The sequence below is a fragment of the Bactrocera neohumeralis genome, chromosome 6 (genome assembly GCF_024586455.1).
Source record: "Bactrocera neohumeralis isolate Rockhampton chromosome 6, APGP_CSIRO_Bneo_wtdbg2-racon-allhic-juicebox.fasta_v2, whole genome shotgun sequence".
In the NCBI taxonomy this organism is placed as follows: domain Eukaryota; kingdom Metazoa; phylum Arthropoda; class Insecta; order Diptera; family Tephritidae; genus Bactrocera; species Bactrocera neohumeralis.
Window position 1 is genome coordinate 34,174,777 of NC_065923.1, and position 14,342 is coordinate 34,189,118.

General features: G+C 34.0%; 6 protein-coding genes across 7 annotated transcripts; 3 read left to right on the forward strand and 3 right to left on the reverse strand.

Annotated features, from left to right (window-relative positions):
* Nucleotides 1–1,030: 1,030 nt before the first annotated feature.
* LOC126761374 (transmembrane protein 267) lies at nucleotides 1,031–3,348 on the reverse strand. 2 transcript variants are annotated; one of them, XM_050477476.1, is made up of 3 exons: nucleotides 3,154–3,348; nucleotides 2,490–3,026; nucleotides 1,031–2,418 (listed from the first exon to the last, which is right to left on the reverse strand). In XM_050477476.1, the coding sequence occupies exons 2-3, from the start codon at nucleotides 2,778–2,780 to the stop codon at nucleotides 2,044–2,046; spliced, it is 666 nt and encodes a 221-aa protein (XP_050333433.1). In that variant the 5' UTR covers nucleotides 2,781–3,026; nucleotides 3,154–3,348; the 3' UTR covers nucleotides 1,031–2,043. The 2 variants fall into 2 exon arrangements, with proteins under 2 accessions (XP_050333433.1, XP_050333430.1); XM_050477473.1 differs by having other exon boundaries at nucleotides 2,490–3,087.
* A 115-nt stretch (nucleotides 3,349–3,463) lies between these two features.
* LOC126761379 (ubiquitin-conjugating enzyme E2 T-like) lies at nucleotides 3,464–4,641 on the forward strand. Its single transcript, XM_050477485.1, has 3 exons — nucleotides 3,464–3,741; nucleotides 3,798–3,986; nucleotides 4,039–4,641. Exons 1-3 carry the CDS (start codon nucleotides 3,669–3,671, stop codon nucleotides 4,269–4,271), a joined length of 495 nt encoding a protein of 164 aa, XP_050333442.1. The 5' UTR covers nucleotides 3,464–3,668; the 3' UTR covers nucleotides 4,272–4,641.
* Nucleotides 4,333–5,987, reverse strand: LOC126761378 (ubiquitin-conjugating enzyme E2 C). The gene is made up of 2 exons (XM_050477484.1): nucleotides 5,696–5,987; nucleotides 4,333–5,633 (listed from the first exon to the last, which is right to left on the reverse strand). The coding sequence occupies exons 1-2, from the start codon at nucleotides 5,791–5,793 to the stop codon at nucleotides 5,204–5,206; spliced, it is 528 nt and encodes a 175-aa protein (XP_050333441.1). The 5' UTR covers nucleotides 5,794–5,987; the 3' UTR covers nucleotides 4,333–5,203.
* Nucleotides 5,988–6,203: 216 nt separating this feature from the next.
* Nucleotides 6,204–7,229, forward strand: LOC126761373 (kxDL motif-containing protein CG10681). The gene is made up of 2 exons (XM_050477472.1): nucleotides 6,204–6,559; nucleotides 6,619–7,229. The coding sequence occupies exons 1-2, from the start codon at nucleotides 6,366–6,368 to the stop codon at nucleotides 7,112–7,114; spliced, it is 690 nt and encodes a 229-aa protein (XP_050333429.1). The 5' UTR covers nucleotides 6,204–6,365; the 3' UTR covers nucleotides 7,115–7,229.
* LOC126761369 (EARP-interacting protein homolog) lies at nucleotides 7,136–8,718 on the reverse strand. Its single transcript, XM_050477469.1, has 4 exons — nucleotides 8,489–8,718; nucleotides 8,282–8,413; nucleotides 8,021–8,224; nucleotides 7,136–7,950 (listed from the first exon to the last, which is right to left on the reverse strand). Exons 1-4 carry the CDS (start codon nucleotides 8,528–8,530, stop codon nucleotides 7,219–7,221), a joined length of 1,110 nt encoding a protein of 369 aa, XP_050333426.1. The 5' UTR covers nucleotides 8,531–8,718; the 3' UTR covers nucleotides 7,136–7,218.
* A 343-nt stretch (nucleotides 8,719–9,061) lies between these two features.
* Nucleotides 9,062–13,186, forward strand: LOC126761366 (transcription factor 25). Its single transcript, XM_050477466.1, has 9 exons — nucleotides 9,062–9,457; nucleotides 9,820–10,005; nucleotides 10,206–10,393; nucleotides 10,460–10,776; nucleotides 10,872–11,279; nucleotides 11,339–11,480; nucleotides 11,553–11,876; nucleotides 12,577–12,839; nucleotides 12,963–13,186. The coding sequence occupies exons 1-9, from the start codon at nucleotides 9,308–9,310 to the stop codon at nucleotides 13,139–13,141; spliced, it is 2,157 nt and encodes a 718-aa protein (XP_050333423.1). The 5' UTR covers nucleotides 9,062–9,307; the 3' UTR covers nucleotides 13,142–13,186.
* The last annotated feature ends 1,156 nt before the right edge of the window (nucleotides 13,187–14,342 follow it).

The window sequence follows — 14,342 nt, forward strand, 5'->3', positions numbered from 1 at the left end:
TAATGTTCATCATACGCCCGGGTGGCTATTGATATACGTTAGTAAGGTGGTTCTAACCAGAATTTTTCTAAGAAAATCCTCAAATATTTCGAATCACACAGGAATTTTTCCCAACAGAAATAAAAAAAGAAAAATCGTTAACTTCGGAGCTGAAATACACTTCATAGGTCCATCTTATAGCATAATGGCAGTAGAGAGACCTTTAGCTCAATTTGGATTGTCCAGTATGTATAGCAGCTATATGTTATAATAGTCCGATTAGAGCAATATGTTAGCAGATTATAACCTTACCCTGGATAATAACATATCCGAAATTTCGGGAAGATATCTTGTTAAATAGAAACGTTATCCATACAAGAACTTTATTTGGATCGGTCAGTTTGTATGTTTTATCAGTTGCAGCAAGATATATAAATAACTAAAACTCAGAATGGGGTACGAACATCAAAAGTATAGACAAAAACAAAAAATATCTCCGATGTAAACGGGACTAGATCTCCGAAATAACAGTCCTTGGCCGGATAAAATCCGGGTCAATTCCGGTGAGTAGAACCGGCTTGAGGACATCAAAAAAACAACGCTCCCTTCAGGACTGAAGAGGTGGACCATAAACTACCTGTGCGGTCGTCAATCATCCTCACTGTTACGAGGTAAACACTCAAAACTGAGAAGAATTAAACACGAGGCCACCACTCATTGCAGACGAAGGGCTCGAAATGCCGCGAGAAACGACAGTGACCCTTACGCAGCTTCGTTCTGGGTGCGGTAGCTGGTTAAACACCTACTTATCCAGAGTAGACCCCGACAAACCCAATATATGACACTGGCCATCTCTTTGCATCCCCACCAACCCTACCCATCTGACACCCTTTTCTCTTTGGTCCGACCCCGTCGAAAATGCACGTTGACGTCGACGACAACTTAGCTAATCCTTACCATCCTAGCGGGGATTAGGGGCCCAATACAACAAAAACAACAAACAAAGAACAACAACAACAGCAAAAAACCGTGAAAATACTTATTATTCATATTCAGTTTAAAAGCATTTTATTTATTATTTAAGGCAAGCTTTAATTTCTTTGTGGAAAGTGTCGATAAATTGTACTTAAAAAGGTTGTGTTAAAATCAAATCACAATTCGTTGTTGATTTGAAATCTAAAAACGGAAATGTGTACCAATTTTTTAAATTATTCCACATACTCTACTCCATCACAAAATTTAAATATTTTAAAGATATATACATACATAGAAGTATGTACATGTATATACATACATATTTGTAGTGGCATATGCATATGTACATATATTCCATTGAAAAATTTTTTAAAGTGTGTTTTGACATTCAGACTTTTTGTTATCAAAAACTTTGCATAGCAATAAATAATTCTGTGATTTTATAATATTTTGTTATAAATGGAAAACTACGTTTCGTGATATAGTATATATTGAGTTTTACTTAATTCGTGTCATATAATATTGCTTAATGTGTTATATATGTATGTAAGTATTATTGTATATAAATATGTATTATTTAATGTCTTATATATCACAATGTCATGGATATCATTAAACGTAGTCAATCTAATGCGAAGTAAAACATAGTTTGCGGAGCAATACGATCGATCACCTTTGTAATTGCTTTTGAATACACTATTTTTTATTTGTCTATTTATGTTTTAATTATTTAGTATAAGTATTTAAGTTTTGTCAAATTTATTTGACTGGAAGATGAGCGTATTATCTATTGGTCAATTGTGTAACTAGTTATTTTTGTGGAAAACGTACTAAAATCTTTGGAACTACTTTGTATTTCGTTACATAGTTTACAAATTTAATAAAATTACTATATTTAGACTAAGGATATATAATAAGCAGATTATTATGCTACATTTTATAACTCGTTATATAAATAAGCTAAGCTTAAATGTGTTGTGCTATCACTTGTTTTAAGTTCTCTTGGAACATTATGCCTGATTTGAACTAATTTTCTATATTGTTACCACTAATCAACAATTTTAACTATTAAATATTAATTCCAAACAATTACACATTCATATAACGATAACCGCCACTTCCAATACGATAATTATCGCTCAGCTTTATATACTGACCCAGGAAGTACTGCACTGGTCCACTACGACAAATGCCATGTAAATATGCCACCAAATGTGGCGTCAAAACAGTTATCACAATGTAGGCCACATTGGGAACGCGGCCAGTGTGACCAATTGGACAAAACCAATAACCACGACGCACGGCATCACGGGTATGATGTGTGACAAAAGCGCAAAGCAACACGCCAAATGTTAAAGATGTCTTTAAATAGTTTAAACTGGCCGTGCATAGGTAGAAAATGAGTATTACAAAAATTATACTCGAACAATGTAGAAAAGGACGTCGGGGCAAGTTAGTCGCATCCTATAGTATATATAAATGTAATATTGAATATTAAGTTCTTTTGCCATCTTAAACTATGTATATTTTCTTACCTCTAAGTACAGTGAACGCGCTTCTATAAAGTGATCCAAATCAATTAAAGAAGATACGGCAAAACAGGTGAATATCAGGAACCATCCCAACAAATTGCTCGTACGCTCGTGAAATTGAACAGCAAATGCGATTCCTGTTAATGCACCAATTACAGCATGTGTAGCATTATCAGCTAATGCTTTTAATAGAGGATGTTGTGTCAGTTCAACAAAATTGTCTCCCAGCAGACAGGTGATAGTCAGTAACGTTGTAAGCACAATGCGTACGTAAACCATTATATGGCAGTGCATTTGCAGTTTATTAAAAACTTGTGTTGCCTAAGCAAGTAACAAAAATATGACACGAAGTGGCTTTGGTTTTAACTATTTATGATTTTTATATGATTTTTATATTTGGGACGGATCAAAGTTTTTGCCGTTTTTAGGTTTTTCGACACACAGTTTAAAGTAGTTGTTTATCAAAATCGTTATTCACTCTTCTCTGCATTTGTAAATCAAATGTTGTGTAAGTTGTGCGTTAAGTTCCATAAATATATGCTTTGAAAAGAAAAGGCACTATTGCAAGCGTTCAATTTATCTTTACACGCCAATGACTCACCTAATTAACAACAAATAATAATAAGTACAATTAGTGCAACCAAATAATGCTGCATAAATTTTTTACCTGTGTCGATTTTTCAAAGCTGTGCACTCGTCACCTTTCGATTTAGCCATGTGCAAATTTAAGGTGAAGAGGCGGTAATCCTTAACACCCTTCCACTGCTAATAACAATGCCCTAATTTACTTTTCACGGTTTGTGTACAAATTGCCGCATTTGCTACATATTCCATATTTTGTGTTGTTTTTTCACCGGCAACAAAATTCCTTGAACCTTGAATTGAACAGCTGTGTTCTGTTGTCAATCTTCACGGTTGCATTCAGTTCAAAATAACAAAATTTATTAAAAGATTAAAAAATACACATTTGAAATACATTTCGACTGCCTAAATTTGATATATTAAACGGTACATGAGATAGCACCACATAACAAAAGAAACGTCCTACCTCCTAAATTGAAATAAATATCGGTAGTCTTTCTAAATAATCGATTCAACCAAGCGTTTATATCTAGTATGTGGCGCCAAATATAATCAGCTGTTTATAAAAGGATTTGAAAACTAAAATTAAATTATAATAATATGAACGATAAAATTAAAAAAATGAGAATCCCAATTGAAGTTAAACAATTGGTGAAGAATCAGTCTGATCATGGTAAGAGTGTAGTAAATTAATATTTTAAATTTATATTGGATATCTTCTGATTGTAGGTATTTCTTGTGCGCCGGAATCAAATGATGACGATTATTCGAATTTGTTGGCAAAAGTTCCTGGACCAAAAGGTTCACCATATGAAGGCGGTGTATTCGAAATTAAAATACGTTTTGGCACCCAGTATCCTTTCCAACCACCAACGTTCAAGTTCTCAACACCAATTTATCATCCAAATATAGACAACTGTGAGTTTATTGAGAAGTTTTATTTAAATATAACTAATTTTATTTCAATTAGCGGGCAAAATTTGTTTGGATTTGTTACGAATGCCGCCAACCGGATCTTACAATCCTGCTATTACACTGGAGTCAATGCTACTCTCCATTCAATTACTACTAGCTTCTCCTAACCCAGACGATCCGTTGAATAGCGAAGCAGCGGATCTCTACAAAACTAATATTGAACAATTTAACATTAAAACACGTGAATTATTACAAAAAGAACATCCGAACCACAAAAATGTCATATGAAAGGACCTGCCACAAACGATTTAAATAAATCACCGATACCACCCAGAAAAAAAACAGTTCATTCAGCTGTCGTGAAGAAATACAATTCTATTTTAATGTCTTCATTTCCAATTTGGTCATCACCGTTACAATTATTTATTATTTAATCAATACATTTCATTTTATTTCAATTAATTTTATGTTGACAATTATTTATTTATTTAGCAATTTAATTTATAATGGGCATCATGAATTATTTAACTGTGTATTCCACTTAGACGCTAGGTGTGCTTGATTAGCGTGTTCTACAAGTTTGTTGAACGTCGCATCTAAAATGTAAAATCCACAAAATAAAATAAAAATATGAATCTAAACGAATAATTAACAAATAGACATGTTGGTTTTAAACTATTTGACTCTTTCGCTATAAAACCGCCTCACAAGTGTTTTACAGAAATATGAATAAGTCTAAATAAGAATAGTTGTGTTAATTGAGTCATTTAAAGGTATGAACAAACTTTTAAATACTAAATAATAGCAAAATAATTACATGAAAGCATTGTTAAAAAATTTAATTACTCCTACTTAAAATGTTCTTATAAATAGCGCATATGTATCTCTTAATAAACGACTTAACATGTTTTGTGTTGTGTGGTTGCTCACAGGCTTACGGTGGCAGCGTCGGCAGTGAACTGACAACAGATCGTAGAAACTTTTTAAACTACAAAATAAAATCGATTATAGATGAATTTCATAATAATGCAGAGTTTGACGGTGTACTAATAATGCTTAAATGTGTTGTATGAATCAGCACAGCGAAGACACTTTTTCGTTGACTTTGACCATTCTGACGAGAACAACACCACGACCCGACAATTATGAACAATGTAACGTGTTTTTTCAGTATTAAAGCGTCTATCGCACTGCCTTTTATTATTTCAGGATTTAAGAATTTATGTGTCCTTGTGTTTTTCGTAAAAGGCATCCAGGTATTTTTTGTACTCGGCTTGATCCGCCCACATCATTGCCGCCTGAGCGTTTAGCGGACTATCATTATTGGGTTCACCCAATAGCGATTGTATAGACAGCAGGATTGTGCGTACATCATATAGGGCCGACCATTTATCTTTCAATATATCCAAACATATACAGCCAGCTAGATCTACGTTTGGATGGAAACAGGGTGTCAAAAATTTTACGGCTGGTGGTGCGTATGGATATGAATTTGGAAACTCCAACGAGAGACGATACTTTTGACCCACATATACTGTATTGGCTGGACCAGCAATCGTACCAATCCATTTAAATATATTTTCACCATCGGGGAATGCTGATATACCTTTCTCTGTTGCCATCATTAAGTTCATCAATTCTTTTTGGAGACTATTATAAACATAGAAAATATCAATTATTAGAATATATAAATATCATATTTCCAGACATACCGTTTACTAACTGCATGCCCATGCTTTGCTGCACAGGAGTTGGCACCTTGTTTCGCAGAGTCTACTCCACTATGCTCTGGACTGATGTTCTGAGCCATTATATTTTAGAAAACTGAGAATTTTTACTAGATATAAGCAAATTAATCACTGGCTAAACGATTGCAATTTTTGCAAGGTTTTTTGAAGTTTTCGACGCCAATAAATATTTTTATTTTATTAGTGGTGTTAAATTTTTCTGCAACTAAGTTGTTTTCTCTATTTGATGACTTTTTTATTCTGCCTCTTCTCACATTCGCTGTATAAATTGACAGTTATAAACAAAATGGAGATTTTGAAAGGAGACAAATTCAGCAATTCAGCCAGCTCCGCCTGCCGGGCATTAGCGAAACAAGTTGGAAAGTAATAAGAAAATAATAATTTATTTAAATTTACATTTATTTAATTTAAACTTAATAATATAACAATAAATTTTATTAAATTCACGACTCAATAAATATTCATATAAATTATGACTATAATTAGTTTGTCCACCCTACAATTGAAATGTAATAACATACCTGGCTGTGAATGTACGTTTGTTTTATCTTAATAGAGTGAAAACAAAATCAATAAGCAATATAAAGGAAAACAAAGTAAAACTTTTGGATTCAAATTGAACATCAGAGATACAATGGCTCAGAACTTTCAGGGAGTGCAATCTCCTACTGCCAAGAGTAATAATGGTAACGCAACGGAGAATGTTACACCCGAAAGTGAATTTGAAGGATTCCACAACTATACGGCGGCTGAAGTCTTTATCCAAGGATTGGCTGGATTAGTCAATCAAGGAGACGTTGAAACTATGATAAGAGCCCAAAAGCAAATGTGAGCCCACTTCTAATACTATTATTGTTACTCCTAAACAATTGTTTTGCTAATTATAGGCTACAGCGGTTCGAAAAAACGAATGAAATGATGCTAAACTGTAACCAGTTATCACAAAGTCGTCTTAAAAATGCGAATGATGATTTCAAAAAACATGTGAAACTACTAACTGAAATGAAAAAGGATCTGGATTACATTTTTAGGAAAGTGCGTTCCATAAAACAAAAGCTAAGCCAACAGTATCCTTTAGACTACGCTGAGGCCCAACCTCAACGAAGTAGTTTAGCAGAGGAGGCAGAAGATGAGACAGAAGCAAAGAGTTCAAAATCGAATGTAGAGACAAAAAGTGTGGAATGTTGTACTAATGTTGATGATACATCTTCGAAACCCAATAGAGATTCTTTAAATAAAAGCACCACAGTTGAGTATGTGCAAATGGAAGAAGCCGTGGACAATGGCAAACCCATTGAAAACGAGTTAATTAAACGTGTATGCTCAATTGAAACGACAAACCCCAATGACTCCTCAGACGCTACATCTGAGGACACTGGCTAGGCAATACTTAAAGTCTATATATGTAATTTAGTATTAAATTAATGTATTTTATTTAAAATTAGAATAAGACAATACAAATGATGTATAAATCTATAAAATATAATTTACAATATTATTTGATATTTGTATTGCTTTGGGACTTTTGAAATTAAAACACGGCCATCGTAACTCAGCGACGCAAAAATCCAAGGATCTACATTACTCCACTCAACGCAATAAACCGAGTCTTCATGTTGATCAAAAGTCTGTAATAAACCATCTGAAAGTACACGTCGACGTTCCTCCGGCAATGCATCACTAGATGCCTCAGAGCTTACCGAACCGGCACATGTCAGCAAAACTTTGCAATCACTTGAGCTCGATAATATTAGTTGGTCATGGAATGTGTTAAATCGCACCGACCAAACCCAATGAGCGTGGTCATTACGTGAAAATACTGCTTCTTTTGGCATACGACAATCCCACACTTTTACTGCGCCATCATCACCGCCTGTTACAATATGGCATTGCTTATTTGGATTGCAATCCAGATCACGAACAAGCTGATTGTGTGCATCCTCAATGGACCATGCACAGTGTTGCGTGTCACGAATATCAAACGAGCGCACACTACAATCGTGTAAAGTAAAAAACTGATGTCCCTGATGGTGATGAGACCACTTGCCTGTGGTGAAAGAAGGTGAATTCTTTTGTGCATTTGGTGCTGCAGCTTCTGCTACAACACGCGTCTGCGATTCAGCACGATCAAAAATGACAACTTTTCCATCTACTACACAAGCTAAAGTATTTTTCTGACTGGGATGAAATTCAACAGTTTTCACTTTATCACCATATTTCTGAAATTAATTGATATTTACATATATACATAAGTTGCTAAATAGCACACATTTATTTATTAATTTTTACCTCAGTATCGAGTGTTTCAACTTGCTGCCAAGGTAGAAACTCCATTTTTAAATTTTGTTCATCCACTTCCGCAGGCATTTCAAGCAATGCCGCTTGTGTTTGTACTTGTGATCCTTTAAGTACATTGTAACAGGAAGCAATCAAATTTTCATCATGTGGGCTACTATTTAACTTCCAAACTTCGCCAAGCGAATGTTCGTAGATCTACGCGGAATAAAAGTAATTTGAGATGCTAAAGACTTCGTTTAGATATGGATTTACCTTCGATTTTACATTTGCTTGCTCTTCATTAAACTCCAGTAAATGTACTTGATTGGTGGGTTTTAAAGAGTTTGTCGCTATAAAAAAGCGCACCTCATTTCCTTCGCCGTATTGCGGAGTTAAGGCTCGAGCCTATTTAGTGAACAGTTATCACATACATATACATATTTCAACAATATTTAATTTTAATATGTTTAAATGTCGTACTTGCAGTTCTAAGCCATAAATCAATCCGTTAGACTCTTCCATTTCGTAACAAGTTAAGGAACAGGGTTTTAACTATCTTAATATATTTAATGTTTTCGTTTAATATAAGTTATATCTCTTTTTTATTAGAATCAACAAAATATACCATACATATATATTTTGACAGTGCTTTGTTTATTTGTTTATACGTAACTTCGAATCAGCTGCTAACATAAAAAGCTAGCAGCGACCGCTATCGCTAATAGCATACTAACTTTTGCACGGAGAGAACTGTCAAAAAATCGTTTTACCAACTAAATTTCCTGTTGTAATTCCAAATAAGCATTACAATATAGTGAGGATAAAAAACATGTCATAACAACAAAGAAAAGTAAAACAGTTTTTTACAATAAAAATTTTCGGTTGATAAGCAACCGTCCACAGAAGTCTTTCGAACAATTTTCAATTGATATGGCATTACGAAAGAAACTTCAAAATTTGTAAACAAACACACATAACTTTTTTCGGAACATTTCGTTCGTTTTTATCAAGTCTTTCTAGACGAAGTCATAGATAAAATAAATGGAGAGCTGGTGACGAGGTCGCAACAAATTTTCCAAGAATATTGATTTTCTCTCAACATCGGTCGCAATCAAAACACGTAAATTTTCTTCACATTGACTTGAACGAGTTCCGCTATGAAATAAAAAATAAATATATTATTCCTTTTGGAAATTACAAAATATATATATTAACAGTTGGATTGTGTAAACAGTTTTAAAAACGTGTTAATAGCAATTTGTGAAGTACCTAGCATTAGAAAAGGCGAAGTTTATAAAAATGTCATCTCGCGCACTTAAGAAATTGCAAAGTGGTATAGAAAAGGATTTAATAATCGATGGCAAAGATAGCAACGATGATGACCAACTAAGTGAGGATGATGACGAATTGGAAACAACACGGGGAAAGCACTTGAATCCCTTTGATCTGGTAAGTAATTGTAATAACTACGAACTGCACAAGGAGCTATGTGTATATGTAGAAAGAACGCATCATCCAATGGACCAACTGATTGGTAACAATCGTCAAAGTGTAGAGACAAATGACACGAATTCACCAGAATTGCATATGCAACAGACAGCTTTAACACTAGTCACAGGAACGGATGAAAGCTCCTAATATTTCGATATACATAATACTATTGGTGCAATATACCAATTGTCAAATGTTATATTTTACTCTGAAACTATAAAGTGTCTTAAAATTTTCCCTGTATATCACTTTTGTTTTTCTTTTCGTTTTATGTTTTCATATTTCAACATAACATTCGAATACCACCTACGTCACACCAGTTGAATCAACAAAGTTTCTCGGAGAGCGAAGTCAAAGAGGATGACAACGAAACGGAGCATGCTTCAACGGCGGCAAATCTACCAAGTGGGGCAGGTGGTGGTGGTGCAGCCAAACAAAAGAAGAAGAAGAAGCGCAAGAAGAAGGCAAAATACACCGGCAATCACATAAGCAGTGAGGATAATGAGGTAAGATGAAAACCATAGAAGTGTGAATGAATGTTTAAACTGATATTATTAGTGCACTAGGTCAAGTAAGCCAGGATAATAAACATAAAAAGGGGTATAAATACAGAAAAGTATTAAGCTTTTATATGTATACTTTAAATATTGCTTAGTATTATACATATAGTCCGAGAATGTACTTTTAATTCAAATATTTACTCCAGCTTACAGATAAATATCTAAGCGATATAGATTCCCTTATAGGGAAAGTAAATGATGCCACAAACCAAAACGAAAATTTGGAACCTCCTAGAATAGAGGTAGATAATTCATTGCTGAGAGTGGAACTAAGACACTTAAATCCACAAAATGAGATGCGACGAACATTTGGTAAACGAGTTGTTAAAATTGAGTAAGTATTAGTAATCGGTTGCTGCCATCGACATTTAAATAATTTATATCATACTTCTCTTTTAAGAAATAAACGTGGCCGTCAAAAACCGACACTGAAGTGTACATATATGGTTACTGCCAAAGATTCCTGGCCTCGTATACCGAAAAACGTTATTTCGATGAAAGCAGTACAGCCGCCGGATCAGTTGGCGGGCCCTAGCCGTGCTCACATTAATCCTTTAGAGAAAATTCAATGGTTTGCTTTCGAACACAGCGCATACTATCAGGGAATACAAAATTTATTTTTGCAAGCTGTTGAACGCACTGATTCAGAATTCTTTATTAGTTTGATTAGGCGTTGCCCATATCACGTGGATTCTTTAATACAGCTAAGTGAATTATGTAAGTGTTAAGCGAATATGACAATTTTATGTAGAAATGTATTAACTTTATATAAAATCATAAATTTTTTTTATTTGTAATAATCCCATGCATAGGTAAAATGACAGAGAACTATAGCTTAGCTACTGAACTCATTGAGCGCGCCGTACTTGTGCTAGAGTACTCACTACATCCATGTTTTAGTTTGACATCGGGCAATTGTCGTCTTGATTACCGTCGCCAAGAAAATCGGGCATTCTTTATTACATTGTTTAAATATGCGCAATATTTGGAAGCGCGTGCTTGTTGTCGCACCGCTTTTGAAATTTCCAAGTTAATATTGAACATAAATCCGAAAGTAGATCCGCTTGCTATAGTTCTGATTATCGACTACTATGCTTTGCGTAGCAAGCAATATGCTTGGCTTATAAAATTCTACGAGGAATACGATACCGTGCGCAACTTATCACAGCTACCCAACATGGCATACTCATATGCTTTGGCATTATTTTGCCAATCAGGAGGTTGGTACAATTTTTCATCATTATTAGTACTAATAAATAATTTTTAATATTTGTGATAGATTGTGAAAAAACAAATAAAGCTTTGCAGTATGCACTGTTGATGTTTCCTGGAGTGTTGCGCCTGCTTCTGGATGAATTATCTGTAAATACAGATATGCGTGTAATAACATCGTCTTACTTTAACTCTTCGATATCTGGCAGGTAAACTTGTTAATTTTCATTACCATAACTTTGTAACAATTACTGAACTCTCTCTCTCTCTTTATCCTATAGCCAATCACCTTCACTGCATCAGCTTGTGTCATTGTACGTCTGTCGAGCCAAAGTAGTGTGGCGTGTGGACAATATGTTGCCTTGGTTGGAGCATAACGTTAATACAGTTTTGGATCTTGTTGATAAAAAGGATGAAATAATTAACGATTACAACAAGAAACGTGCGGTGCGTTATGTCTCGCCGCCACGTCCCATTTTACGTCATGTGATACTATCGGATTATAAGGAAAAGGTACCATTAGCTCCATTCCTCAGCACGGAGAAGGATCCGATAGTGATGTATGATCCTTTGCCGCCACTGGACTCGATGAATTCCTATGAGCGGTATACACAAGAACAATTGGATAAACTCTTACGATAATGCAATGTTTAGATACAATACTTGTGCGGTATTTAAACTTTGTACACAAGTAATGTTAGACTTTGTATACTATGACGTAACTGCAACAGAACTGAATTTCTTTTTTTATTACATTTAAAATTAATTAATACAATTAACTCAGAACAAATTTGGTAATAATGCACAGATTCGAAAACAAAAACAAAAAAAAAACTAGACATAAGCACACAATTTTTAAATTATTGGAATTTATATATTTATTTTTACTATTTATGTTTTTTATTTTATTTTCAATCGACTTTTGACAACGAAATAAATATTTATCATTTATCTTTATAAATTGGGTTGCAACAAAACCCTTAAAAGCACCATTAATATTTTTACTGTTGCACCTATTCTCATTGACATTTGACAATATGCTTTTTATGTATACATTGTGTTTAACATTTTTAGTCAAACTTTTCTTTTCTTTTATAATGCATATCGTGCTTGCGCCAACAAAAACAGTTTTTTTTTTTTTATTTTTTCGATTTAAATCTTTGGCTTTAATTAAAACAAACGTAAATTGCACAAAAAGTAATATTTTATTGTCCGCCTGAAAATTCATTAATATAAGCATACTGTTTTTGTTAGCGCAGCGCTCTATATACAATAATTTATTTATAACATTTTATTATTTTGTAGAAAATCATCGTCTAGCAGCCCGACAACCGGCCCAAACCGATCGGTTCTCATGTTCTTTGAATCGCTGATGCCGTCATTTAATTTGAATAATCGTGGTGGTGAGCAACAACAGCAGCAAAATGCCGTTGTGGAAGCTGTGGCCGAACGTGCTAATGCTCTGCCCGCACCACAAGCTAATGTGGGTCATGATGATGATGAAGTAGCGCAAGTGGATCGGCATCTTCAAGCATTAAATGCGAATTTGGAAAATGTCGCCGCTGAAGGTGTGTTAATTGAAAAACAAAGTTGGAATTTTTCGTAGGTTAAAATGAAGCGGATACTCGTGTAACTTGTGGCCACACACCAGATGCAGATTAAAATTAAAAGTAATTTCTGATTATTTTCAGATCCTGCCGCCAATCCCGAAGGCGGCGCTTCATATCGAGAACTCACACAATCACTGACAAATATCGTAGATGCTATGCGTGATTTCCTGCAAAATTTCCGTATTGTCGAGCCCATGCAGACGGCTGATGCTGAAGAAAACGGCAGTTCCGAGGAAGACACCAGCGATTACTTTGATTGAATGAATGCTGCGCGCCTTTAATTCGTTTTCCTTTAATTTTCTTCTTTTCTGTTAAAATTCTTACTGCAATTCCATTTTAATTTACTTCGATTCTAATCAAACACTTTACTTCACTTCTATCAAAGTTTACAAGAGTCAAGCAGAGAACAACCTCTAAAACGAAGAACAAATACCCGTCGAATGGTAAAGCCTTTTGAAACTTACATTTCATAAATTATATTAACTAGAAAAAACTATTAAAAAAAAAAAAACAATTTAAGTTTGATAAAAAAAAATTATGAACAAAAACTCTAAACAAATTTAATACTTTAATGGAGAAAGGAAGAGAAGAAACATTGCATGTAATCGCACTTTTACTTGATATGTAAACACATGTGTGTACGTAAAAGTACACAAAAAGAAATATGCATAACATAATGGCTTTCAGAAATATATTTAAAAGAAAAATAAATGAATTATTGTTAACAAATATAAATACATTTTAATTATAAACTCGCAGACAAAATGTATGTGTGTTCTCTAATCTTAACGTCAGCACCACCAATTTATTAACTTATTACACTTTTAAAAACTATTCATATACATACCACAGACATACATACATATGTACATAATTATGCTATTTATGTGCAGCACTTCAAATTGCAATTTAATTATGCTGACACTTTGATCAGTTATAAACAGCTACATTACATGACATATGGAAATGTACTGTTAATGCAAAATTGCATTTGAAAGAAAATCATGTGAAACGACGCTCAAAGGAGTAGCGAATGACGTCTATAATTGACGAAATCTCTTTTCGTCTTGTTTTCTAACTGAAATTTGTTATGATAATATCGTGAAACCAAATTTTAATAAAAATAAATTCTAACCCCTCAAAATAAAAGTTTTATGTACTTGGAAATCGACTCTAATTTGTACTCTTTGGTTGTCACATCAGTCGGATTCTTTAATAGAGCCCTTATTACGTGTTTCAAATCAACTGCATATTGGTTGAAGTTTTGAAATTCAGTAAATTCGGTTGGCTAAGTTCGTTTCTTAGTTTTATACTCTAGCAAGTTCCAAAGTAGGGAAAATATTTTAGTCGTGATAGGCATGATTAAAATCTAGGTTCATTCCGGTTACGCAGACCCGACTAACTGTTTTAGCATTTTAAGATTTTCGTTTAACTTGTAAAAGAGGACGAGCTTTACCTTTC

Bases quoted from the DNA above. Each gene is read 5' to 3' on its own strand.
- LOC126761378 (XM_050477484.1), bottom strand. From the start codon at position 5,793: ATGGCTCAGAACATCAGTCCAGAGCATAGTGGAGTAGACTCTGCGAAA. The intron at 5,634-5,695 runs GTATGTCTGGAA...TGTTTATAATAG, and splicing joins GGGCATGCAGTTAGTAAACG to TCTCCAAAAAGAATTGATGA.
- LOC126761366 (XM_050477466.1), top strand. From the start codon at position 9,308: ATGTCATCTCGCGCACTTAAGAAATTGCAAAGTGGTATAGAAAAGGAT. The intron at 11,877-12,576 runs GTATACACAAGA...ATTATTTTGTAG, and splicing joins TCGATGAATTCCTATGAGCG to AAAATCATCGTCTAGCAGCC. The intron at 12,840-12,962 runs GTGTGTTAATTG...GATTATTTTCAG, and splicing joins GGAAAATGTCGCCGCTGAAG to ATCCTGCCGCCAATCCCGAA.
- LOC126761374 (XM_050477476.1), bottom strand. From the start codon at position 2,780: ATGCACTGCCATATAATGGTTTACGTACGCATTGTGCTTACAACGTTA. The intron at 2,419-2,489 runs GTAAGAAAATAT...TATATACTATAG, and splicing joins CGCGTTCACTGTACTTAGAG to GATGCGACTAACTTGCCCCG.
- LOC126761369 (XM_050477469.1), bottom strand. From the start codon at position 8,530: ATGGAAGAGTCTAACGGATTGATTTATGGCTTAGAACTGCAA. The intron at 8,414-8,488 runs GTACGACATTTA...TTCACTAAATAG, and splicing joins TTTATGGCTTAGAACTGCAA to GCTCGAGCCTTAACTCCGCA. The intron at 7,951-8,020 runs GTAAAAATTAAT...AATTAATTTCAG, and splicing joins TTGAAACACTCGATACTGAG to AAATATGGTGATAAAGTGAA.
- LOC126761379 (XM_050477485.1), top strand. From the start codon at position 3,669: ATGAACGATAAAATTAAAAAAATGAGAATCCCAATTGAAGTTAAACAA. The intron at 3,742-3,797 runs GTAAGAGTGTAG...TTCTGATTGTAG, and splicing joins GAAGAATCAGTCTGATCATG to GTATTTCTTGTGCGCCGGAA. The intron at 3,987-4,038 runs GTGAGTTTATTG...TATTTCAATTAG, and splicing joins TCATCCAAATATAGACAACT to CGGGCAAAATTTGTTTGGAT.
- LOC126761373 (XM_050477472.1), top strand. From the start codon at position 6,366: ATGGCTCAGAACTTTCAGGGAGTGCAATCTCCTACTGCCAAGAGTAAT. The intron at 6,560-6,618 runs GTGAGCCCACTT...TGCTAATTATAG, and splicing joins ATAAGAGCCCAAAAGCAAAT to GCTACAGCGGTTCGAAAAAA.